The following is a 24,540-nucleotide window of genomic DNA, read 5'->3' on the forward strand; positions in this document are numbered from 1 at the left end:
GGGAGCTGCTCATGCAGCTCCTCCTGCCCACCCCTGTCTGCCTGGGAGGCACTGGCCAGTGGAAATAACACCTTTCCTGTGTTATTCCTGTTTCCCAGCCCCCAGCTCCGTGCTGCTGTCTGTTCACCTGGGAGCCCCAGCATGAGGACAGCACATCCTTGTGTTCCATGGGCACACATTTATCCTGTTTTCTGTCACCTCATCACTTGTCTTGTTCCCATTTGGCTTTGTCCTTCTCTGCCACAAGATTTCTCCTCTCATGAATTAGCCCAAAATAACCATTTCTGTGCCTTTTTCCAGTTGGGATCCTGGATATCTGATCACAGCATCATTCAGTGATTTTCTGCTAGGGGACCATGAGTCCTTCTAATGGCTCTCAGAGGTGTCTCAGAGCTGTTGTAGGTGGAATGTTCTGTCACCATGCACTGGTCTTTGTCTCTGCTAAGAAAGTTGTGGGGTTCTCAAATGGAAAAGGTGAAACCCCCAGGTGCTCAGTGGCTCACCTGCAGCTGATGGGGAGCTTGCTCACTGGTACAGAATGTGATTCTGGTGACAAACAGATGCTCTCTGAGCCCTGCAGGAGTCTGTTGGGCAGTGGTTTAGGGCAGCTGTCAGAAGCAGGGTGGGATATTGCAGCACTGGAGCTGATGCTGGAGGAGCACTTAGCTGTAAGGGAAGGTTTTCAGCTGGAAGTTGTTCCCTGACTTGGTGTTTTAACTGAAAACCATCTCTGTCCTCAGTGTGCCTTTCATGCAGGCCCCTCACACACTCTGAGGTGCTGCAGAATGTCAGGCCATGACCCACAGCCAGTGTCCCAGTTTTGGGAAGGTGCACCCTGAGCACTGACCTGCATGGACACTGACCTGCATGGACCAGTGAGTCAGAGCTCTGTTTCAGCTGCAGAGCAGATAACAAGTCACTGAAACCTTTGCCAACCTGACCCAGCTTTAGGATGCCCCTCTGCCCTGGCAGCTGAGTGTCCCAGCAGCCTGAGTCAGCCTGGGCTGTTTGTGGGAGACACCTCCGTGGGGTGAGGGGGGAAATAACACAGCCCATGCAGGGAGGGGAGGAATGTAAGTGTGCTTGGGAGGTCAGGCCATCCTTTTGCTCTTCTCTGGCAGGAATGTTCCACCTGCTCCTTCCTGGGGTTAGCCTGCCAGACGGAAGCAGATTACTCCTCGATTATTTATAAGGCATCAATTTTAGATGAATATTGCTGAAGTAACTGACATCCTAAGTAGTTTTAGCAGCCAGCAGAAGAGCCTGTCTGCAGATTGGAGTGTGACAGGCTTCACTCAGTGTCCTAAGACAAAGTCTGAATGTTTGAGGGAAGAGACGAGGATGGAGGCACCTGTGTCAGCCAGGGCTTGGTTGGTGCTCCTGTGCCATGGAGCCCTGACTCCAGCTGAGCTGTGCTCTCAGAGCTGAGTTCAGCCAGCTGCAAGGCAAAACCAGCGTCAGAACAGCAGCAGGGCAGCACCTGCCTGCCAGTGTCTAATGCCAGGCTGGGGAGAGAACATCTGAGAGCTCTCACACTGCCCCAAAGTCACTTCTGTTGTAAAAGAGGTGAATAACAACCCTTGAGCACACCTTGAGGTGCTTCCCTTCCTATAGTGGCAGCAGTGCAGGTCTGGGAGGTGTTTGTGTTTCACATTGTTTCTTGGCTTACATTCTTTGGGAATTAATGCTCCTGGGAAAGCTCTCTATGAAAAATCTGGTAACAGACCCAAAAAAACCTTTTTCCCCCCCTTACTTTGTGTCCTTTGCACATTCCAGACACTGGGTTTTGAAAGAGTTGGCTTGTGCTGCTGGTTTTCCTGTTATGTTGTTTGCTCTTCTCAGAGGGATGTTGCTGAAAAGAAGATTATATAATCATGCAAATCAGATTGTATAATCCTGAGCAAACTGTCCAGAGGGGAGGGAGGGGAGCTGGGCTGGCTCTGCAGCCCCAGCCTGGGCCCTGCTGGGCTCCTGTGGAGCAGGGAGCTGCAGTCAGCCTGGGAGGCTCCTGGCATGTTCCTGGAGTTCAGTGGCTCCGTGCTGGGCTCTGCCAGCCCTGTGCACTGACAGCGCCCAGCAGAGCTGCACATCAGGGACCTGCTGGCTCTGCAGGGCTGTGGGACAGTGCTGCCAGCTGCAGCAGGGACCCTGACAGAGCTGCTCTAATGGTACCTGCTGGTGCAGAGCCCTGCCTCGGGTCCAGCAGTGTGATCCCTGCAGGTGTTCATCCTCACCCACAGCCCAGGGGATCCCCTGGGAGCGCTGCTCTCCGTGGTGCCCAGGGCAGATGGCATGGTGTGCTGTCAGCTGCAGGCTGCTGTGATAGCTGACTGGGGAAGGATTTCTCTTTCTGCCTTATTTCTCACTGCAGTCTGTGTCATGGCCCTTTGTGGTGCCCAAAGTTTGGGTCACTTTCAGTAGCCAGGACAGGAGTGAGCCAACAGAGCAGTGCATGTGTGCTCAGGAGCCTGGCCTGGGACATAAACTGCATAGGGCAAGAACTGTGCAAGCCTTTGGAAGTTCCTGAACTCTTTGCCTTGCTTTTATTAAGTCTGATTCCTTGCCAGGCTTGACTGTTAGCAGCCAGGGTATTTAATCACCCTTTTATGAATGGGGCTAATATTAGGCACAGTTTGAAGCTATGAAATACCTAATTACTGTAGATCAGAGTGTTAGACAACAAGGCACTGAGGTCAGGAGCCTTGGTCTGTTTTGCTTCCCAAAGTCATCATTTGAACTTTTCCCAGAAGAAGATAGCAGGTGTCTGGAGCTGCAGCTTTCACAGGGGAAAACTTCATTATTCTGCTGTGCCAGGATGGCCTGAGCTTGTGCCTGAAGTTAAGTCAAAGTGCAGTTTTTCCCCCAATAGGCTCAGTGTGGGACTCCAGCCAAGCTGCCCCAAAATCAGGGTTTGTTACCACCCATGTAGGACTCCAGCCAGGCTGCCCCTGCCCCAAAATCAGGTTTTTGTCCTGGTTCTTACCCTGCTGTGTGGGCACGGGGAGTTGTGTGCACAACCTGAGCTCAGGAAGAAGTTAGAAGAGATTCTAGGAAAAGCCATGGCCTACCCAGTAAAACTCCCAGTGTTCTGGTTGGATTTAAGCATTTCTCAAGTCTGATTGCTTTCATTTTTTTGCAAGAGTTCCCTCAGATGAGTTCCTTTCACCTCCCATTGATTGCTCCTCTGCAGCAAGTCCTTTAGGGGTGTAGGCTGGGGAGATGCTTGCACAGCAAATGCTTCTTTCCTACCACACTGGGTGGCATTCCAGGTTTGTTTTCCCTGAAAGGTATTGTTCCCCAGCAAGTGTGGAGAGAAATGACTCCTGCAAACTGAGGAAATGTTCCATTTTTTTAGAAAAGCTGATTTGTCACTTTCCCCATTGACTATGAACTGAATAGACATCCAACCCTTAAAATACCTTCTCCCCCCTTTTCCTTTTTATTGCCTGGAATCTTAAGAGCTTTATCATTTGCAGTCATAAAATGAAAATATACACCAAACCCTCAAAGGGCAAGTATGAAATTAAATTATATTTGGGCAGCTGTAACCTTTTAAAACGATCAGATTCCAGTTAATGTATTTCTTCCTGTTCTGAATGCTGCCATGGTGTTTGATGGTGGGAAGCAGTCCAAAGGGCACTGGGAGATAATAAATTCACTGGAAATTTCACCCTGAGGCGAGCCCCCATCCACCAAGGCCTCCATTTAGCAGGACTGACCTAAAAATCTTGTCACATCCAAAGGTCACTTAGGTTGGGCTTGGTGTGTCCCATCCATCTCTCCCTGGTGCAGAGAGTGACAGCTGAGCTCGGGAGCAGCCATCAGGGGACAGGGGAGGCAGGATGGGGACACTGACAGTTCTTGCATTTCCTGGGCCAGCTCTGCTGGCCAGTGGGGCACAGCCCAGCTCTGGGGCTCTCTGTGCCCAGGGCACAGCCCATCTCTGGGGCTCTCTGTGCCCAGGGCACTCAGGGGAGGGGCACAGCCCATCTCTGGGGCTCTCTGTGCCCAGGGCACTCAGGGGAGGGGGCACAGCCCATCTCTGGGGCTCACTGTGCTCAGGGCACTCAGGGGAGGGGCACAGCCCAGCTCTGGGGCTCACTCTGCCCAGGGCATACAGGGGAGGGGGCACAGCCCATCTCTGGGGCTCTCTGTGCCCAGGGCACTCAGGGGAGGGGGCACAGCCCATCTCTGGGGCTCTCTGTGCCCAGGGCACTCAGGGGAGGGGGCACAGCCCATCTCTGGGGCTCTCTGTGCCCAGGGCACTCAGGGGAGGGGGCACAGCCCAGCTCTGGGGCTCTCTGTGCCCAGGGCACTCAGGGGAGGGGGCACAGCCCATCTCTGGGGCTCTCTGTGCCCAGGGGCACTCAGGGGAGGGGGCACAGCCCATCTCTGGGGCTCGCTGTGCCCCAGGACATGCAGGGGAGGGGGCACAGCTGACCCTGGGCTCTGGGGCAGGGCAGTGCCCCACGTCTGCAGATCCTGCCAGGGCACCTTGCCCTGGCCCTGAGCATCTCCTGCCACCCTGCTGAGGCAAAGCAGCTGACAGCTCCTGCAGGACCTTAGTGCAGGGAGGGTCACAAGTCTCCAGAGGTGTCAGTGATGGCACTGGGAGGTGCCGTCTGCAAGAACAGTGCTCTAAGGGAACAATTTGACACTAATTATAATTATAAATTTATAATTATATTATAAATACATTTATATAATTATAAATGTGTTATACTATTTATTAAATATAATACTATAACAAGTATTATCATATAGTACTATTAGTATCATAATATAATACTATTAGTATTATAATACAATAATTATTATATACATTAAATTTATTATAATGTTTCTATAATTACATAATTTACCATTATTAATTATTATTTTTCATTATTGTATATTAGTTATAATTATATTTTATTTATCATTATTATTAGAATTATTCCAGTTAATTTGATAAGATATTTCCAATAATCATAATTTGGTCAGATATTTCTAGTCTCATGAGGAAGTCTGTGATGTGCATTCTCCAGGATGTTGCTTATCCTAAGCTCATTGAATCAGTGTAATCCCCTCACCCAGTAAATGAAGGCAAAGGGCCCTTCAGGATGGCTGCTGTCTTTCAGTCCAATTCCTGCAGCTGCAGCTGAGAGCTCCAGGAACCCTCCCTGTGCCTGCAGTGCCTGCAGTGCTTGCAGTGCCTGCAGTGCTTGCAGTGCTTGCAGTGCCTGCAGTGCCTGCCGTGCCTGCCGTGCCTGCAGTGCCTGCAGTGCTTGCAGTGCTTGCAGTGCCTGCAGTGCCTGCAGTACCTGCAGTGCCTGCAGTGCCTGCCGTGCCTGCAGTGCTTGCAGTGCCTGCCGTGCCTGCCGTGCCTGCAGTGCCTGCCGTGCCTGCAGTGCCTGCAGTGCTTGCAGTGCCTGCCGTGCCTGCAGTGCCTGCAGTGCCTGCAGTGCCTGCAGTGCCTGCAGTGCCTGCAGTGCCTGCCGTGCCTGCAGTGCCTGCCGTGCCTGCAGTGCCTGCAGTGCCTGCCGTGCCTGCCGTGCCTGCCGTGCCTGCAGTGCCTGCAGTGCTTGCAGTGCCTGCAGTGCTTGCAGTGCCTGCCGTGCCTGCAGTGCCTGCCGTGCTTGCAGTGCCTGCAGTGCCTGCAGTACCTGCAGTACCTGCAGTGCCTGCCGTGCCTGCAGTGCCTGCCGTGCCTGCAGTGCCTGCAGTGCTTGCAGTGCCTGCAGTGCCTGCAGTGCCTGCAGTGCTGGGGTCAGGAGCTGCAGAACCCCCGTGTGGTGGAAGGACAGGGATCCCCCTCAGCACAGCTGGTCCTCCTGCAGCGTGTGTGCCTTGTGTGCTGGGGGGTGAATCTCCTTCTCCAGACTCCTGGGAGGAGGATCAGACAGACAGACAGACAGACAGACAGGCTGGCAGTCCCTGCTGGGCTGGGGAGCCAAGGGCTGGGTGGGAGCAGTCACTGGAACCTCTGTGTGTGGTACCAGCACCAGCCTGGTTCCCTGGGGGATGTTAGGCTGAAGGCAGAAATGAAAAGTGAGTTATTAAATAAAATCCCTGTAACCTTGGCCATGAGGAAAACCATCCAGTGGAATACCCAGGTTCAGAACTCACAGGGTGTGGACTGAGTGAGGTTTGTGACTCCTCCTGAAATCTGTGACGTCTCTGAATTTCAGTAACTCATCCCCTTCTGAGAGGAGTGTAAACTGTGTGTTCCCTGCTGTCAGAGCAGAGCAGAGCCGTTATTTTCAGAGGAGTTTCACACTTTCTTACAAACATACTATATCTGAGGCAAACACAGTAAAGAAGGGCAGCATTGGCCAGCTGTCAGTGTTTGTCTTCCTTTGCCTTGGGTTCACACCCCGCTTTAGGTTAAGGTGTATGTTCTCCCAGCCAGCCAAGGGATGTGCAGGCAGCCCTGGGGAGCTGGGTGCCCTCCCCACAGGCTGAGCCCTGAGAGGGCAGCTCTGTGCCTTGCCCACTGCTGACTGAGGGAGACACAGCCATCACACTGGTACAGCCAGAAAAAAGGAACTCTGTGTTTCTCATGACACAGAGAGGACAGATACCAGTTTTTAAACAATTACACAGGTGTGCTGAGCACAAACTAGCTACTTTTTTCCTTTTTTTTTTTTTATTCAGGATGGTGGGATGGGAATAAACTTTAGCCATGGATGCCTAACGTGTAAATCATCTGGCATATCACTGCAAGTTCCACTCCAGTTTTTATACAGCAAGATGAGGGTGACCAGCTCAGACTGTTCCCACTTCATGTCCCTTTTCTACTGTGGCTCAGGTTCCTTTTCCATTCTCCTAGGTCATTCCAGTTAGTAAGCTAGGGATGGTGGACCACAAAGTGAGAGCATTTCTGTGGTGGCTGCTGGGCCCTGGAGAGCAGGACCAGCTGCCTCTGGAGCACTTGGAATCTGGGGAGGCCACGGAGTAGGGCTCAGGGGGGACTCCCAGCTCCCTGTGTCAGTGGAGTTTTCCATCTCTGGGAGGTTGGGGATCCCATGGTGCTGCTCTCAGGGCAGTGCTTCCCTGTGCTTCCATGGCCATGTTCCTCCCATTGCCTGCCAGGTGACTTTGGGCAGTGGTCAGTGATGGCAGTGTTAAATACACAGCAGAAATGTCCTGGTGGCATTGTTGTTAAATACACAGCAGAAATGTCCTGGTGGCAATGTTGTTAAATACACAAGGGAAGTTTGGATGGTGGGGGTAAGGACTGCCTGCCATGGCTGTGACACTGGCAAGTGCTTTTTGCTGCTGTAGCCCTGCCTTTGCTGTGCTGTGATCCCTGGGCAGAGGCCTGTGCTGGGCCATGGTGTGGGCTGGAGAAGCTGAGATGTTCCTCAGTTGCTGACTTTGGCTCAGACAAGGAGTGTCCCTGCCTAAGGAGGGCTGCAGTGTTCTGCCTCATTCCTGCCTCCCACGCTGGGGCCCTGGGCAGTGCTGCTGTTTGTCACAGGAAAGTTCCAGGGCAGGAATCTTCCCCATGTAAACAACAGCAGGCAGGGCCCTTCCCTCTCCTGGACTGGTCTGGATTCCCTGTCCCTGGTCATTAGAAAGGAGAGGACTGTGGGGAGGGCATTTCTGCTCTGTGGGGGGAGGAAGGAGAATCCCTGCTTGCCACCCCAGTGTGGGATGGAGATGGAGCTACCAGCTGGTAGTGCTGCTCACCCTCCCTCTGCAGCCCCCTGAGCAGCCCAAGGAGGGTCAGTCACTCAGTGTGGGATGGAGATGGAGCCACCAGCTGGAAGTGCTGCTCACCCTCCCTCTGCAGCCCCCTGAGCAGCCCAAGGAGGGTCAGTCACACAGGCTGGGCATCACCTGAGCAGGCAGATGTTAGAACATCTGCAGTGGGCTGCTGTGAGCGTGGCTGGGGGAGAGCAGCCATCAGTGGTGCTTTTGTCACAGGCACTCCCCAGGTGTTGAGGGGAGTCTCTGAGCTCAGGAAATGAGAGCATGAGCATTCTGTCTCTGTGGGACTTGTGGGCAGAGTGCTGGAGGTGGCAAAGGAGCAGAGGTGTGAGCTCCTCTCTAATACTCCATAAGAATAACGGGTCTGGGTATTGTCTGTGCTTTGCCAAAGTCACTCTTAGCCTTGGAACGTGTGAGTATTTCACCTGAAAAAGCCTATACATTCCTGAGCTGCAGCCTGAATTAAACACAGAAGTGTTAAAATAGCTTCTGTTTGAGCAGTGCCCCTAACTCCCCCCACTCAGACCCCTCCTCACTCACTAACCCCATCCTCAGACCCCAGAACCTCCAGTGGAACTGATGGCTTTGGGAACAAGGTAATAAACAAGGAGTTCTGGAGGATGGTACTGCTTCATGATAGCAGCTCCTGTTGGTGTGACTGCAGTAAAAGCTTCTTGGTGTTTCCATTGCAAACTCTTTGGTGCTCCCACCCCTTCTGCTTTGTAGACAGCTACTCAGCCAGAAGCAATTTAAAATGTGCTTTTACATCAATTTTGACTCATTTTTTTGGATTGAAAAGAGTTTCGTGTTTTGATACTTCATTATAAAACATGAAGATTGCTGGGGTTTTTTCCTCCTAATCCAAATTTCCAGATGAACAATTTAAAGATATGGATTAGCTCTTCTTATAACCTAGCTGTATTATTAACAATTGAAAAATGTCTCCTAAGATAATTTCAGTATTTCATGGCTTTGTACAAGCAGCTCCATCTTTCTGTTACAGATTTCCATACTGGAAATTGGTGTGGAGGGCAGATCTCAAAAAAAAAAAGCACTGTTTTCACTCAGGAGTATATTTTCTTTTTTTTTTTCTTTTTTTTTTTTTCTTTTTTCCAGTTTACTCAGTGCCTCACAGAAAGTTGTGAAACCCAATTTAATAAACAATCAGGGATGGATAGATGTACTAATGGTTTCTAGAGCTCGTGGCTGGTTCATCAGTGCTGGTGTGGTTACTGTGGAATATGTGGCTGTGTGGAATTCTTTGGGAAGGGAAAGGCAGCTTGTGGCCCTGCTGGCAGTGAAGGACATCCTCTTTGCTCAGTAAGCAGAACTGGGAGGGTGAGTTGGTGCCCTCACTCTTGCCTAGTCCAAGGAGCAGGATGCTGAAGAGGCAGAGCAGAGGGGGCCCTGCCTTAGGGTGCCCTTTGGGAACGGGATGGCCCCTGGCAGGGAGGGATGGTGAGGGGACTCCGTGGGTAGCAGAAGGCTAATTAATTGCTTTATTATATTATATTATTCTGTGTTTTATTACACTGTGTTACATTACATCTGAACAGAATCTGCCCAGCACTCACTCTGCTCACCCTGCCCACAATCTGTGACTGTCCTGACAGTCCTGACACACTCACAAACACACACACATTCACACTCACACACACACACCCTGGCCCAGCCAGCCAAGGAACCAAACCCCATCCCTGTAGGAGAGCAGTCTCCACATTGCATCCTGCTGGGGCACAAACACAGGCACTGCAGGTGAGATCAGAATTGTGTTTTCTTTCTCTGAGGGTCAGAGAAATATTCTTGGGAAGATGTGCCTGGCTTTCCTCTGGGAATAAAAAGCTGGTGGCAGTAACCCAGAGGGGCTGGGATGATGTGGGGCAGTGGGAGAAGCGTGCAGGGGAGAAGGTTGCATTTCCCCTGGCTGCACTGCTGCCAGGGACAGAGCCTGCCCTGGCAGTGGGAGCAGGGGGCTCCAGCCATTCCTGGCTGTCCCCTTGGGTTGGTGGCACCAGAGCAGTGCCCAGCTCCAGAGTTCATCCCGTGGCTCTTCTTGAGCTTGCACTGCATGAGAGGGACATGGAAGGTGGAGGTGGAATTCCCTTTGACTTTCAGTCTCGTTGTTGTGCCTGCAGCTCCTTAAGGCTCCAGTGCAGATGTGCCAGAGAGGAACCTTGGAGGGGGATCCAGCTTCCTGTGCAGGGGCTGCAGCCTGGCCTGGCAGTGGGGCTGGACCTCACTGCTGCAGTGTCTGGTGGTGGGATCAGAACCTGGATCCTCAGGGATTTCAGATGTTTGCAGAGACCACTTTGAGGGAACAAATTCTCCAAGAACTAAGGGCTGAACCTCTGAACATGTCCTAATGGGGTATGGAAAGTGTCACTTCTCCCATTGCATCAGTGTAAGCATGGAAATAGTGAGATGAACCAAAAAACATCTTCTTATGTTATTTCCTGAGAAGTTTGCCAAAGCTTCACAGAGGTTCCAGGCTCTCTGGAGTTTTATGGGCTCCATTGGAGGGGGAGTTTTACAGAGCACACCCATTTTATCAGAAAATCAAAGAATAGGAAATCGAACGGCTATTGGTTCTGTGACTTCATTTTGTTAAAGAGGGACCATCCTGGAATGGAGCAAACTCCAAAATAATTACATTAATTGAGAGCTTTCTGCTCTCTCAGCAATTCTGTGTTCAGATAATGGCACTCCCATACTCTTACATCTCCTCTGTGCAGCCTGCCCCTCCCCAGCCCCCCAGTTAAACTAACACCCATTTGGGGTTTATCATCCAGCCTGTCCCCTCTCCACCACCCCAATTAAACCAACACCCATTTGTGTTTTTATCATCCAGCCTGTCCCCTCCCCACCACCCCAGTTAAACCAACACCCATTTGTGGTTTCAGCACCCAGCTTTCCCAGCTCCCAGCAGTGGGGCCCCTCTGAAGTTAGCCCTCCCTGAGGTTCAGGTTGCCAGGAGTCCCTGTTGAGAACATCAGAGTGTGACCCCAGCCAGGCTCAGCTGCTCTCTGGTTTGGGGCACAGATTTGCTCTGGCACAGTGAGGCTCAGAATATTCTGGCTGACAAGTGGGGCAGTCTCTGCCAGTGACTGGAATTAGGGTTTCCCACAGGTCCAGCAGGTTTGATGGACTTTTTCTGCAGGCCTTGTCCTTAGGAATGCCCAGAACAAAAGAACTCAGTTCAGAAGAGGGGATTCCATGTGGGCAAGGCCAAAGGAAAGGTGGGTGTGAGCTGGAGCTTTCCTTGGTCCCCCTGCAGTATTCTGCTTCTGTGGGGAGGGATCCCAGTGCTGCTGGGGAGGACAGCTGCTGCCTGGGCTGACACCTCACGGGATCAGCTGGGACTTGTTGCCTTTCTTGGGGACTTGGGGAAGGAGATTTTAAAGCAATGAACATGAAAAAAAGGTTACAGGAGAGGTAAATTTAGTTGAACGTGTTTGAAAATTTTCTGTGGCACAGAAACTCGTAAACTGGAAAGGTTACACTGTAGGAGTGACATGCTTCTCCCCCAAAATAATAACCTTGCTCTACTTCCTCCACCTCCAAAAATAAAATAAAATGAAATAATATAAAATAATATAAAATAACTTAGTTAAATAAAGATGATGTCTCACATTCTATTAGTATTTCTTGCTAAGGAAAATGGGAAACAGAAAAAAATCTCTTCAGAACTATTCTGGAAATCAGTTTGGTTTAGTTTAGCTCTCAGAGCAAGTCCATTTTCTTGTCCATCACTGGCCTCTGCCTTTCAATATTCTTCTCCCTGTGCTGCCTCCCGGGGAGGCTTGGCAGGATGGAGCAGCTCCCAGCCAGCCCTGGGCTGCCCTCAGGGCACAAACATCACCCTGCTCCCTCTGCCAGGCTGGGCAGGGACTGAGCCTGGGTCACCCTCTGCCTCCTGAGCTCTGTCCAGACCCTTTGGGCACACAGTGCAGCTCGGGTCAAAGAGCAGAGTCGGTCTGAGTGAGCTGAGTGGATGGCACTGCACTCCTGATGTGTCAGACAAATGAGGAACAGCGTTAATTTATCCCTCAGGGACACTGGATCCAACTGTAGGGTGCTTCAGGTTCAGAAATGCTCTGAGTGTTAACAGGGAAACAGCCAGGAAAGAGCATGTTCCTCCTTTGGGTGTTTGATAGCACAGTTAACAGGTAAAGACCCAACTACAGGGGGGCACAAAGTACCCAAGTGTGAGTTTTTACATCTGCTTCCTTTCCCTTCCAGCAAACTAATTTGGCACTGGTGCTTCTGGTAGGTGATTGCCATCTCCTTGCTGCTTTAAAGAGAGACTTCAGTGTGTTAGGACTCACTTCTTAGCTCAGCCTTTCAAGAAAAGGTTTCTAGAGCAGGCTGAGTGCAGAATGCCTGGTTCACTGCTTCATGCCTGAAGGAGAGGGACAAGTCCCCAGGGAATACAATCAATATATAAGAACCTGATACCATATCAGCATTCAAGTCAGCAAATCCTTGTTCTCCAAATAAGAAATGCAGTTGACCTTAATCTTTCCACCACAAGCTCTGCACTTCACTTCAGGAGATGCGGAGTATTCAGATTTGGAGTAATTAATTCAGTATCAGTCCTAAAGCAGGCACAGATTTTCCCTGACTTAATTCCCTGTTGAATACAACAACTTAAAATGCAAACAGAAAATCTATAAATAAAAACTGGAGAGAGAGTTGCTCAAGGAAATGTGTGTAAAATAGTGAAATGCCTTAATTATAGCTCAGCAGTCTGAAATCCAGGGAACCTTATTTACAGTAATTCTGCTGGCAGTGCTTGCTTGTTAACTACTCTGGTCACTTAATGGATAGCAGTGAATGATTTGTGCAGTCCCAGTCGAGTCAAGCAGTGCAATATGGAATAAGGGTTTGGTCAAACAGCCACCCAGAGAATTGTGGTCTCTCCAATGAAAAATCATCAGGTGCTCTCAGCTAGCTGCCAGAAACCTGGATGTGTGCACAGAGAGCCAAAGCTCGTGGGAAGCATACCTGTGGTGAGCAAGCAGGCTGCACTGGGGTTTGTTCCTGGGCACTAAAGTGTCTGGGCCACTCTGGTGACCTGGAGCTGCTGCTTTGGCAGAGCTGTGTCTGTGTGGGAGCTCCACTCAGACTCTTCCTCTTCCCTGGAGAGCAGTCAGCTCTGTTCTCATTCTGGGGCAGCTGGGGATGGAGGGAGTGCAGCTCACAGAGCCCCTGCCCCTGGTGCAGCTGCACATGGCTCTTGGCACTGCCCCACGTCCCCTCTGGCCAGTTTCTGTCTCCCCCAGGAGGGACAGGCTCTCAGGAGGGGTCCTTGCTCTAAAGACATCCTTTGGCCATTCTTGCTAACATGACAGGGTCCATTGGCACTGAAATAATTAATAATAGTGGCAGCAAGGATACATTACATTGTGGTGCTGCACAGCAAGCTAAAGGAATAAATTGTTGCCAGCTTGTTTTTTTAAATATTTTAGAATATTAATTACTTTCCTTGAAGAGGACACTTTATCTGCAGCATTTCATCCAACAGGCTTTTTCCATAAGACATTATCAAATCTCCTCTCCAATTGCACTCCATACAGTCACTCTATTTCAATTAGTGTCACACAGTGTGACCATGGGATGTGGAGTATGGAGGCCCTTGGGCAGTTCTCCAGTTAAAATCCCTTGGCTTGTAAGGAGCAGACAATCTGAAATCCACAGTTGGCCCTGATATTTTATCCCAGAGCCTAACAGATCTTGTTGGTCTCTGATAGGAAGTGTCCACTGATAAGTTCCTGCAGTTACATCCTGTGGAAGGATTGTCCTCTTGCTCAGGCTGGGACAGAGGAGCCACGAGGTCTGGGCTCTAATCAGGAGCTCCCTTCACTCCTCCTGTGCCACCAGGAGCTGTCAGCTGTGCCGTGGGTGCTGCTCCTCACCTTGCTAAGAGCTGAACACAATTTATCCATGGCAGAGTTAAGGACTGCTCTGCAAGGAGAACTGCTTTTCTTCTCCTGTGAGGCTGTCAGAGTTGGTGTCTTTCCCATGGACAAATACAGAGTTGTACCTTAGGTAAAATGTGTCCTACCCATCAAGGCTCCAGCAGTTCTAAGCCAGCTCAGAGCTGCCCTGAGCTGCCCATGGCAGTCTGGCTTTGTTCACTGCTCTGCAGTCAAGGCAGGCATTGTTCTGGCCTGGGGGGTATTGCCAGGAGCAGGGGCTGCAGCCTGGAGCCCTGCACCAGCCACCTGAGCCCTGTGCTGGGGAGACCTGTGGTCACTGATCCTAGCAGAGATGTTTTTCTGACATGAGGGAGGTGCTGGTTCCTGAGGCTGTGCCTGGTACAAGTGAGCCTTGTTCTCCCTCTGAATGCTGCCCAGTTTTGCTAATGAGAACTTGTTTTCCTCAACGTTTCCTTCTAAGTCCCAGGGTTTTTTTAAGGCTAGAGAGGCTGTTATGTTGTCTAGTCTGACAGAACAAGTTGTAAAATATTACTGAGCACAATAAATCTTGTTTAAAGTTCACCTTCGTGGGACACATCTGATCCTGACTGAAGCATCACGAGTCAGAATTTCCTGGGTAGCTCCTCCAGGTGCCTCCAATGCTCTCTGGTTAGAAGCAGTACATTAATTATCTGTTAACTAGCCAGACACAAATTTCTAATAATTATTATTGGTCCTTGATACATGATCTATTTACCTGTCCCCTTCTCTTTGGCTGGAAGCAGAGAGGAGCCAGGGTGGGATTTAAGGGAAGCCAGCTGGGTGTGAGGCCATGCAAGGAGCAGTGCTGTGTTGCTGTGTTCAGCCTGGTGTCTCTGGTGGTTCACATTTTGGGGTGAATTCCTGCAGCTTGGTGAAGAAAGGAACCTTTAGTGCAGACAGGGTCCTGTGCCCCAGAGGGTCTGCAGCCCTGAGCCCTGGGAGAGGGCAGCTCCTGGTGGGAATTGTTTGGGATCAGGCAGGTGTGAGGTGCAGGAACAACTCTCAGCTGTGTCCAGAGCTGTGTGGAGCAAACCAAAACTAAATAAATCCCCAAATAAACTGAAATACTGGAGAGTGCATCTCAGGATCTGAGCTCTGTTGTTGTTATCTGAAATGACCCCAGGGTGGAAGGTGGCAAATTCACCTTGCAGGCTTCTCTGGGGAGCTTGAGAGGAGCCTGCTGTCCTTGAGTTCAAATATATCTTTGTTTTCTGGCAGTCTCCCATTGGATGCAAGCAAGGGACATTTAGAAGCCTTTGCTGAGGTTTGGATGTACAATTAACCCTTGAAATGTTTGACTAACAATCTTTGAAGGAAACTCAGACAAAAATAAAATCTGGCATTTCAAATATGTAAATAAAGAACTTTTTATGGTAGAATATCTAGCAAGCATTGCTACCAATCACTAATGAGTGCAGCTTAAATTGTGATTTCTGTAGCTTTTATCTATGTTGCCAGTGATTTTAAAACCTGTCTCACAGTAGGATGTACATCAGATGTTTGTTTTCAGTGAATTCTTTCCTTTTCAACTGAAAAAACACCTGAGCAGATTCAAAATTAGGCAAAATTGCAAAATTCTTTTTGCCTTAATCTAAGTTTTCATGCCTTATGTAGGCATAAATTTGAGGTAGAGAAAAATGAAATTCATGTATTCTGAGTGAGTCTCATTTTATACCACTCCCCCCTCCCACCCCTGATTATGCAAAACAAAAAAACCCAAAAACAACGAGCCAGGCCATTCATGTGTATATTTTTAATGATGGGCCTCAGAATGACAAAGGAATGGAAGTGGGGGATCAGTCCAGACACTCAGGGACTGTGGTTTGTGAATTCATCACTGTGGTGTCTTCACTGAAAAACACTTTATCAGAAACAAATTGATTGCAGTACCCAATTCAGTGCCCCCTGCCACCTGTCTCTCTCTGTGGTTTTTAAATGAACAGCTCTTAATCTCCACTGTTCACTAATAAAAATATTTTAATAAGAGATAATGCTGTAATCCAAATGCCTATAGGTGCTTGAATCCACTGCTCCTGCCTGTGTAATTGCTGGCACTTTGTTCAACCCTTCTGAAATTGCCATTAAATCTCATTCTCATTTTCTGTATTAATAGAACAAGAATTCATTGTTAGTGTACCCTGGGAGCAGTAATGAGCATTGTTCACGTGGAACAACAATGCCCAAGGGGAAGTTTCCAGAGCTGGCCTCACCTCAGGGCTCTGCTGTTGGTGTGCCACAGTCAGCCAGCCAGGAGCTCTCAGAACTCTCAGAGAGTTCAGCTGCATATTTCTGCTCAGAATATTGGGAGAATTATAAATGGTTTAGGTGGTGACCCAGGGAGAAGGGGGTTTAGTTTGATACCTTAAAAATAGAGGGGCAGCATTAAAAAATTAACAATACCTCCTGCTTGTTTTAAAGTGTCTCAAATTGGGCTTTTGTTCTGATGATTTTGCTTCCTTGCAGATTTTCATAGGAGGTCAATGAGAAGAGATTACCAAAACATGCAATATTGCACATGGGCAGGGGAGAGGAAACATAACATTTATCTACAAACAAACAGTAGATGCTCCTTTTTAACTGCTTTTTCAGAAGCCAAATTCTGCCTTCCTGAAGAAGTGTTATGTATCTTTTTAAATTCAGAATATGACCCTGGTTTATTATCTGTAGCTGCCCGAGCTGCAGTGCTTCCCTGACTGCAGGGGGATGCCTTGGCCACAGTTAAGCAGTCAAGACCTTACAGATAAAAGTCCTACAGAATAAAAAGTCCTTATACCCTACACAGTCATGAAACCAGGACCTCAAAAAGTGCAAGGAAAACAGTGTTATTGTGTGTCACTCCTGTAATACACAGGGTTTGAGCCCCCTAATTTTTACCCTGTGTAGGGTATAAGGACTTTACCCTGTGTAGGGTATAAGGACTTTTCATCTGTAGGACTTTTATCTGTAAGGTCTTGACTGCTTAACTGCGGCCAGGGCATCCCCCTGCAGTCAGGGAAGCACTGCAGCTCGGGCAGGTTTAGTTTTGCTACAGATAATAAACCAGGGTCATATTCTGAATTTTAAAAGATACATAACACTTCTTCAGGAAGGCAGAACTGGGCTTCTGAAAAAGCAGTTAAAAAGGAGCATCTACTGTTTGTTTGTAGCTAAATGGTTACGTTTCCTCTCCCCTGCCCATGTGCAATACTGCATGGTTTTAGATGTGTTTTAGATGATAGTTTAATCTTTCTGCAGAGGTTTATTGATTGTTCTGAAATCTGATGCCATTAGAGAAGCAGGGTAGAGATGTTCTTTGGTTGGAGCTCAGTTTGCCCATTCAGTGAATGCACAAATTAATGTCATTTAGCCATCCTGTTTCACAGCCCTTGGTCTCACCACTGCCCTTTCCTGGGGGATAAGCTGGAGATGTCCTGAAGCATTTAAATATAAGTAGACAGGTTCAACAATGCCAAAGCTCAAAACCAGTGAAACTTTGGGAAATGTGCCGTGTGTTGTGTATTTCTTTCCCGTTTTTGAAATAGGAGCAATCTTCCTGGTTAAATGGGTTTCAGCCCCTTGCAATTTCATGAACACTTGCTTTTCCTTTGAGAGCTGGGCCTGACTCTGCTCTTTCTGTGGAATACTTGGTTTGTGTTGCAGAGAGAGACTTTTAAGAGAGGACTCTGACAAGGGACCTTTTATAAAATTTTATTGAATGTTTGGTTTTAATTCTCAAAATAAATCACATTGAGGTGAGATGTTGAATCTGATAACAGGAGGACAGAAGGTTTTAAAAAGCATGAATGAAGGCTTTATAGATTTTGTTTCACCCCTCCTTCCAGGTTGCTCCACAGCATACTGTGTGTTTCATTCTCCTCAGGTATGTCCATCCCTGAAATGAGAGTAAAGCATACATTTGAAATTTCATATATTCCCCTTTTTCACCTGAAAATAGGGCTTTCTTCTGGGCTATTGCATGGAAAAATTCCTTCCCAGTGCTTATTTGGTCTTTGCATCTATCACAGAAAGATTTCTTAGAATTAACTGGGGCTTATATCAATATATGTGTATATTTGTATTGACTCTGGTGGTTCCCCACAACCCAACTGAGAGTGGACTCCTGCAGTAATCACTAAATAAAGTGTTGGCATTCCCTGTCCCAGACACCTTACAGCCTGGGGAAAACAGGGGAAACACAGCCAGTGAAATAAAAGCCTGGAGTGGCAGCCCAGAGCCCCTCCCTTGCAGCAGCTCCCAGGGCTGGTGCAGTGCTGGTGGCAGTGCTGCTGTGTCCAAGGAAGGACAGGCCAGGGGGATCAGCTGTGCCTGTGCTGAGCCCCTGGGCACCAGGGGAGCTGGGACATTGCCCATGGGCACGTCTCCATCCATCCCTGGAGGAACCAGTCACAGAAGTGAGGGTGGCAGTTCATGTCTCCCAGCACACGTGTGCTAAATAAAAACTGCCCTTAGGAGGGAAAACGTCTCGTCTGCCCTGGGAGCAGTCTGGGGAAGATGCAGTGTGGATTGATTGATTTGTTGGTGGATTCTGTGCTGTGTTCCTCCCCAGCCCACGAGTTCTCCTCTCTGTTTGTCTCTCAGCAGTTGTATGCTGCCCAGCTGGCTGCCATGCAGGTGTCTCCTGGAGGCAAGATCCCTGGCATTGCCCAGGGGAGCCTTGGTGCTGCCGTGTCCCCCACCAGCATCCACACAGACAAGAGCACAACCAGCCCTCCTCCCAAGAGCAAGGTACTGTACCCCGGGCCTCTGGGCTGCAGGAGCTGTGTCCAGGGTGTCCCCTGCAAGGGGAGGATGTTGGTAAAACATCTGGGAGGAATTCAGCTGAGGAGTGCAGGGACAAAGCAGTCCTGTGTGGGTGACAGCAAGAGCTGGGTGAAAGATGTACAAAATGTGTCCTTCCTTTTAGTCAGTGCCCTCCAGCATGCTGTCCATGGCCTCTGTCAGTCAGGAGAGATTCCCTGGATGGACAGTGGTGTCTTGTTTGTGCCCTAGCAGTAAAGCAGCACAGATTAAAAATAACCAGACAAATAAATAATGCCATTGTCAGCCCAGTGAGATGCATGCTCAGGGAATGAGAGACATGGCTTGGAATCAGGAGCTGCTGTGTCGATGAGTCAAGCTCTGGGTCATCTCTTTTCTCTCTCCTTGCTGCAGTCTCTGACTTCCTGTGGCTTTTCCTTGGCTTGGCCTCTTAGAGCAAGAAATCACCAAGCTGTGCAATCCTTGGTGTAGATTTTTGGGTTTTCTAAATGGTGTTTGGTTACCCAGTCTGTGCATTTTACAGGGTGGGGGGGTCTTGTGTGTGGCTGACAGCTTGTGGATCTCCTGCACTTAAAGTCTCAGGGTTGAATTTGCTTCTCCTGTGCAGCAGGAGAGTTTCTCAGGAGATCTGAGGGGCACAGTGTGGATTTTGTGGCAATTCCAGGATTCCAAGGCCTGCCATGTCTGCTGGTAACATCGAGCACAGCCATTTTTACTGGCAGCTGCCAGGATCAGCTCTGTTCTCTGCTTTGTTTTATTGCTTTTTCATCATTTCAGGTGTTCCAGTGCCTTTGGCTGGCAGCTCCGTAGGAGACAAACAGAACTTATTTTGCAAAGTGGGGGGGGCAAAAAAAAGCCAAAAAAGTGGGCCAGAAGGAAGGAAGGGGGCTCCAAAAGGCTGTAAAATTGTGCAGAGTGAGTCCTGTGCTGCATGCTGTTTTCAATCTGCTGTGTGCCAGTTGGAGGCTGGGCGAGAGCACGGGGAAGGAGAAGGGATAATGCTGAGAAATGATAGAGTGGCTGTGACCTCCCAGCTCAGCCTGGAAATCCCAGACATTGATTTCACTTAGCATTCCTGCTGAGAGAGCCCGGAGTTCAGCTGGGATAAAAGAACAAGGCTCTGTTCTAATGGTAATGGTGTGTGACAGACACATCCCTCTGTCTGTCCTCAGCAGCAGCGAGGTGGGAGCTGCACTCAGGGCACCTCACCTGCCTGGGCTGCTGTGCCAGTGCTGCTCTGAGCTCTGAACCCAGCCTGGGAGCACAGTTATTTATCATACTAAACGGTAAAGAAACCTTTCTAGAGTCCCCAGTAATTAGAGCAGGGCTTACACAATGGTGCAGTGGCAACACATCGGCAAATCCATCACAATGGCAGAAACTGAGGCTTCTGTGTTGGAACTAAGCACCTTCCTCGGTGTCTGTGTGGACCTTTCTTTGCTTTTTCAAAGCTTGTTTGTGCTCAACAGCTCCAAAAGTTTATTTTCTTTGCTGATTTTTTTATGTGTAATTTTTTCTAACTGTCGTCAGGGAATAAGTCTTGAGTTTCACAGACTTTTTTAATTTATTTTTTTTAAATCCCCGTAAGCAATTTGGTTCCTGAAGTTACTTTGTGGTGATCTCTGTCACTCCTACTGTACAGAGCTCCACAGAGGAATAGCTAATGCCTTGGAATAGCTTTCAGTAGGTGCTGTTTACTGAGTCTCTGTTTGCAGCCCACAGTTTACACTGGCACAGCTTTGGTAATACCCTCGAGTGTTTGGAGACAAGGAGACAGCCTTACCTGAGAGCGTGTCAAGCTACTGGCAAACATCTAGGTCACTTCTGAAAAGCTGTGGCATTTTCTTCTCTTGTGTGGTGTTAAAGTTAGTGTGCTGCTCTTTGCAAGGATTCTTCAAAGTCAGCCTCAGCAGCAGATGGAACAACTGTTGGCTCTAGAAATGCTGAGAAGCATCGGGAGGAGTTTGCCAAGGATCATCCTTTAAATCTAGTAAGACTTGAAAACATCCCCCAAACTCCTCTCAGGCCTTGGCAGCTCGTGTTTTGGCAGGGCTGTTATCAGTGGCCTCAGCAGAGTCTGGGCCCAGGCTGGCCAGGCTGGCCCTGCTCCCCTGCAGCAGCTGTGACCCGGAGGAGCCGTCCCTGCCCGGGCTCTGCCCCTCTGGGGCAGGGCTGCCCTTCTGTGAGTGCACACCTTCTGGCAGGGCTGCTGAGGAGCCCGAGCTGGTGCTGTGCCTCCTTCCAAGGAGGAGAGCCTGCCAGCAGAGCTGATGGAAGGAGCGGGGCTGGTGGAGGCCGTCCAAGGAGAGCGCGCCTTGCGGAAATGGATTTCAGCAGCCTTCTTCTGGAGGGCTCCGAGACAGCCGGTGTGCTGCTCGTGCCATCCACATCAGCCTCCTCCTCAGCCCCGAGAGGCAGCCAGCTCTGCCCTTGGCCAGACGGGGCTGGCTCTGCCTTGGCACACCCTGCCTCGGTGGTGTCAGTGCCCGCCTGCTGCCCTGCTGGCTGCTGGGGTGCCCACGGGCTCCCGGGTGGGGAGGGCAGGCAGAGGTGCAGCTAAGGACCAGGCAGAACAGATCCCCAGCCCTCCCTGAGGTGAATTTCAAGCCTCTTGCTTGTACAGAGCCAAGATAAAATAGAACAGTGTTGTAGGCACTGTGTTTGTCTGAACTGTGACCTGAGCCATGCTACCAGGGCTCCCACCTGATAGCTCCAGCCCTCAGTGCCTCCAGATCAGGTGTTTGGTACCTGCATGAGAGCAGCTCCAGCCCTCAGTGCCTCCAGATCAGGTGTTTGGTACCTGCATGAGAGCAGCTCCAGCCCTCAGTGCCTCCAGATCAGGTGTTTGGTACCTGCATGAGAGCAGCTCCAGCCCTCAGTGCCTCCAGATCAGGTGTTTGGTACCTGCATGAGAGCAGCTCCACCTTTCAGTGCCTCCAGATCAGGTGTTTGGTACCTGCATGAGAGCAGCTCCAGCCCTCGGTGCCTCCAGATCAGGTGCTTCATACCTGCACGAGGACAGCAGCTCCACCCCCACCTGGAAATGATGCTCATTCCTGCCTTTGTGTCTGGCTGTTGATGTGGCACAGATAAATCCAGCATCTAGAGCCTGCATGCTGCAGCGTTCTGGCCCTTTCCATGGAGCCTTTCAAGGGCAGTGGTTCTGGAGGGAGGTTTCAGTGCAGCTTGTAGATGTAGCTAAACCTTCCCCGTTAAATGGAGCAGAGTGCATTGTCTGTAGCATCTGCTGTAAACCAGGAGCAATCCAGCGTGAGATGTGACAGGAGAGAGTTCCTGGGCACTTCTCTTTTAACCTTGCTGTGGCCTCAGCCCTAACCCTCCTCCCACTTGTGTCTCCATCCATGACAAGAGCACACAGATTGTCCAAATCCATTTTTTTTGTTCCATTCAAATACCTCTGGCAGTGCTGCTCTGCAGTAGCACCTGGGAGTTGTGACAAGGAGAGGAAATGTGTTTGAGCCGAGGCAGGAGCAGCCCTGAGCAGCTGGGTGCACACAGTCAGTTTCTCCTCAGCTGCAGCATTCAGAGGAATATCAATCTGAGTCTTTAACTGAAAAGGGCGCTTCTGTTCCACATTATCTGATCACCAAAGTGAACACTTCTGGTGGAATCATCTTCTTGTCACCTGTGGGCAATAATTCAGTGGCCTTTGAAAGTTCTGGTGCTTGTGCAGATGGGCCTTGAGGTGGCCAGAGTCCCTGCAGAGGAACTCCTCCATTCTTGAGGAGTGTGTGCTGGTGGAGCTGTGCCTGGCACCTGGCTCTGAGGGGGAAGGACACAGAGGAGCGAGGTGTGCCTGCTCCACCCTCATCCAGGGAGGGCAGGGAGCTGCAGCCACTGCTGCCTTTCTGACCAGCTCCATGGGCACCAGGGGAAAAAGAAAGACTCAGAGCCTCTGGAATTGGGCATTTTAAATCAGACACCACGGGCTGTGTTACTAGGAAAGGTGAGGGAGCTCTGGGGAGCTGGCTGTGGATTTTGCTGTCCCAGCCATAACTATTGAGGGCACTACCTAGTTTTGGTAGGAAAGCTTTCTTTATAAAAATATAGTGGAAAAAAGAAAAGGAAATTCCTTTTCCCTATTTCCTTGTCTGAAGGGAAGAAGAAAAAGGCCCATAAAACTCATCTCTGTGATATTTCTGATTCCACTCCTGACAAATTGTTGACTTGAACTTCATTTTCAATGACTGCCCTAAGCAACCCTGTAAGGTTGGGTGTGTTTGTCTCCCTTCCTCTCATCTCTCCCTTTCACATGGTGGTGCAGAATGTGGAATTTTGTCCTGGGGAGATCGTGGGGAAACATCAGTCCCCATTATGTGCCCAGCTGCATCACTCACTGGGTTTACCCCATGCCTGAATGTGGAGGAGCCTGGTGAAAAGTGAACATACAGACTCCTTGTGCCCTCAGAGCTGCTGGTTTTGAACATGCTCATGGAAAGCATCTCATTTAAATTGATAAAATGCCGTGCACAGGTGATCAAAGGGCACGCTGTGTTGGAGGGGGACAAATTCTTATCCCTGAAGAGCAGAGAAGAGGAGCCTGTCTGGAACTAACCCACAGCATGTGTTGGGCCCCAGGTACTGCTGGCAGTCCTTGTCCTGTTCAGTGGCTGGAGAGCCCAGCAGCTGCTGAATGCCTGGCCAAGCAACAGGAAATTCAGGCGTCCTCATTTCAGCAGAGTTCTGAGGTGTTTTAGAACAAAGGACAGCACTTTTCACTAAAGTGGTGCAAGACGCAGCATCCCTGGTAAAACACTGGCTGTATGTACAGAGCTTTTATCTCCAGCATTTGCAAGCTCTTCTAGTTTAGAAAGTTTCCAGGCTGGACACAATTCTTCACATGTCACTGATTTAAAAAATAAATCCTTGCTAAATTAATCTATTAATCTTTTCAGCACCGGAATGACAATTAGCACTGGAATATTATCCGTCAGTACACCCAAAACATTTCCAGTGATTGCATTTCCCAATCCCCTTGCCAGAGCATCAGACAGGTCAGAAATAGCTGTAAGATAATCAAGGGAAAGTTTGCGGTACAAGGCAGTGATGAGTGGGGAGCTGTAACTCAGCTGTGCTGTGCTCCTCCTTGTCTCCCTGCCCATCCTGTAGTAATAATCTCTTTACCTGGGAGCCTCTCTCCTTTGCTGCCCGTGCTTTTGATCCTAAATAGCAAAATGGGGAGCTGGTGGCAGAATCTTTGAAGTTGTTTTCCTCTTCCTTGCTCTCCTGCCCGGATCTGACATGCAGACATACAAACAATGCCTTCTTAAACCATCTGCTGGAGCTCAGGGAAATGATGAGTATTAATGGAACTTCTTAAGGTGCTTTTCTAAAATAGCAAATGGGCTCCAAACAATAAAAGCAATGTTAATAGCAGCATCTAAACAGCAGCAGCAGCAGCAGCAGCAGGGCCTTGCACAGCATTCTGCTGCCTAACAGCCCTCCTTACTTGCCTAAAAATAAATGAGATATGTGGAGGGGCTGGTGGGATGAGCTGTCTACAGCTCCTCTTCCCTGATCCCATGGCCTCACCAGCAGAGCTGCCAGGCAATTAACCCTTGTCAGGCTCAGCTGGCACTTCTTACAGTGAAAGCTCCGAAGAAAATACAGCAAAAAGGGGAAGAGCCTTCCAGAATCTCTGCTGGCAAAGCCGAAGTGAGATACACAAGTATCAAGCAAGAGTGCTTTGTTCCTGGGCGAGAGGTCCTCAGAAAGCAGAGAGGGAGCAGCAGAGGTGCAAAGCAAGGGGTAAACCCAGGCACTGTGTCCTTCCCGTGCTGTCCTTTGCTGTTCATGCCTTCTGAACCCGGTGTGAACACACAGAGCTGCTGGGGAGGGCAGCAGGCAGCAGCTCTGACCCTTGGGTGTCACTGATCCCATTCCCACTGGGCACCAGGAGTTCACTGCAGCTGGCCCTGGGCTCCCAGGTGTTTCCAGAGCCCCTCCGTGTGCAGGGAGCTGGGAGCTGGGAGCTGTTCCGTGTCTGACCCTGGCACCCTGGCAGGTTCCTCTGAACCGCCTGAGCATTACCTGCTCAGAGCTGCCCTTCTTCTGGCAGTGGGAACGAAGAGCTGGGATGAGGAGGAGCAAGGGGAGACTGGATCAG

At 49.8% G+C, this 24,540-nt stretch overlaps 1 protein-coding gene across 6 annotated transcripts in view; it reads left to right on the top strand.

The window, feature by feature from the left end:
- SOX5 (SRY-box transcription factor 5) overlaps positions 1 to 24,540 on the top strand; it is a 293,023-nt gene that overhangs the window by 212,442 nt on the left and 56,041 nt on the right. For all 6 annotated transcript variants that reach the window (XM_018919866.3, XM_009095179.4, XM_018919869.3 and 3 more), the window contains one exon: positions 18,234 to 18,380. In XM_018919866.3, the coding sequence (XP_018775411.1) occupies positions 18,234 to 18,380 (147 nt within the window). The remainder of the gene's footprint in view (positions 1 to 18,233; positions 18,381 to 24,540) is intronic.

This window comes from Serinus canaria, chromosome 1A (genome assembly GCF_022539315.1).
Source record: "Serinus canaria isolate serCan28SL12 chromosome 1A, serCan2020, whole genome shotgun sequence".
NCBI lineage: Eukaryota > Metazoa > Chordata > Aves > Passeriformes > Fringillidae > Serinus > Serinus canaria.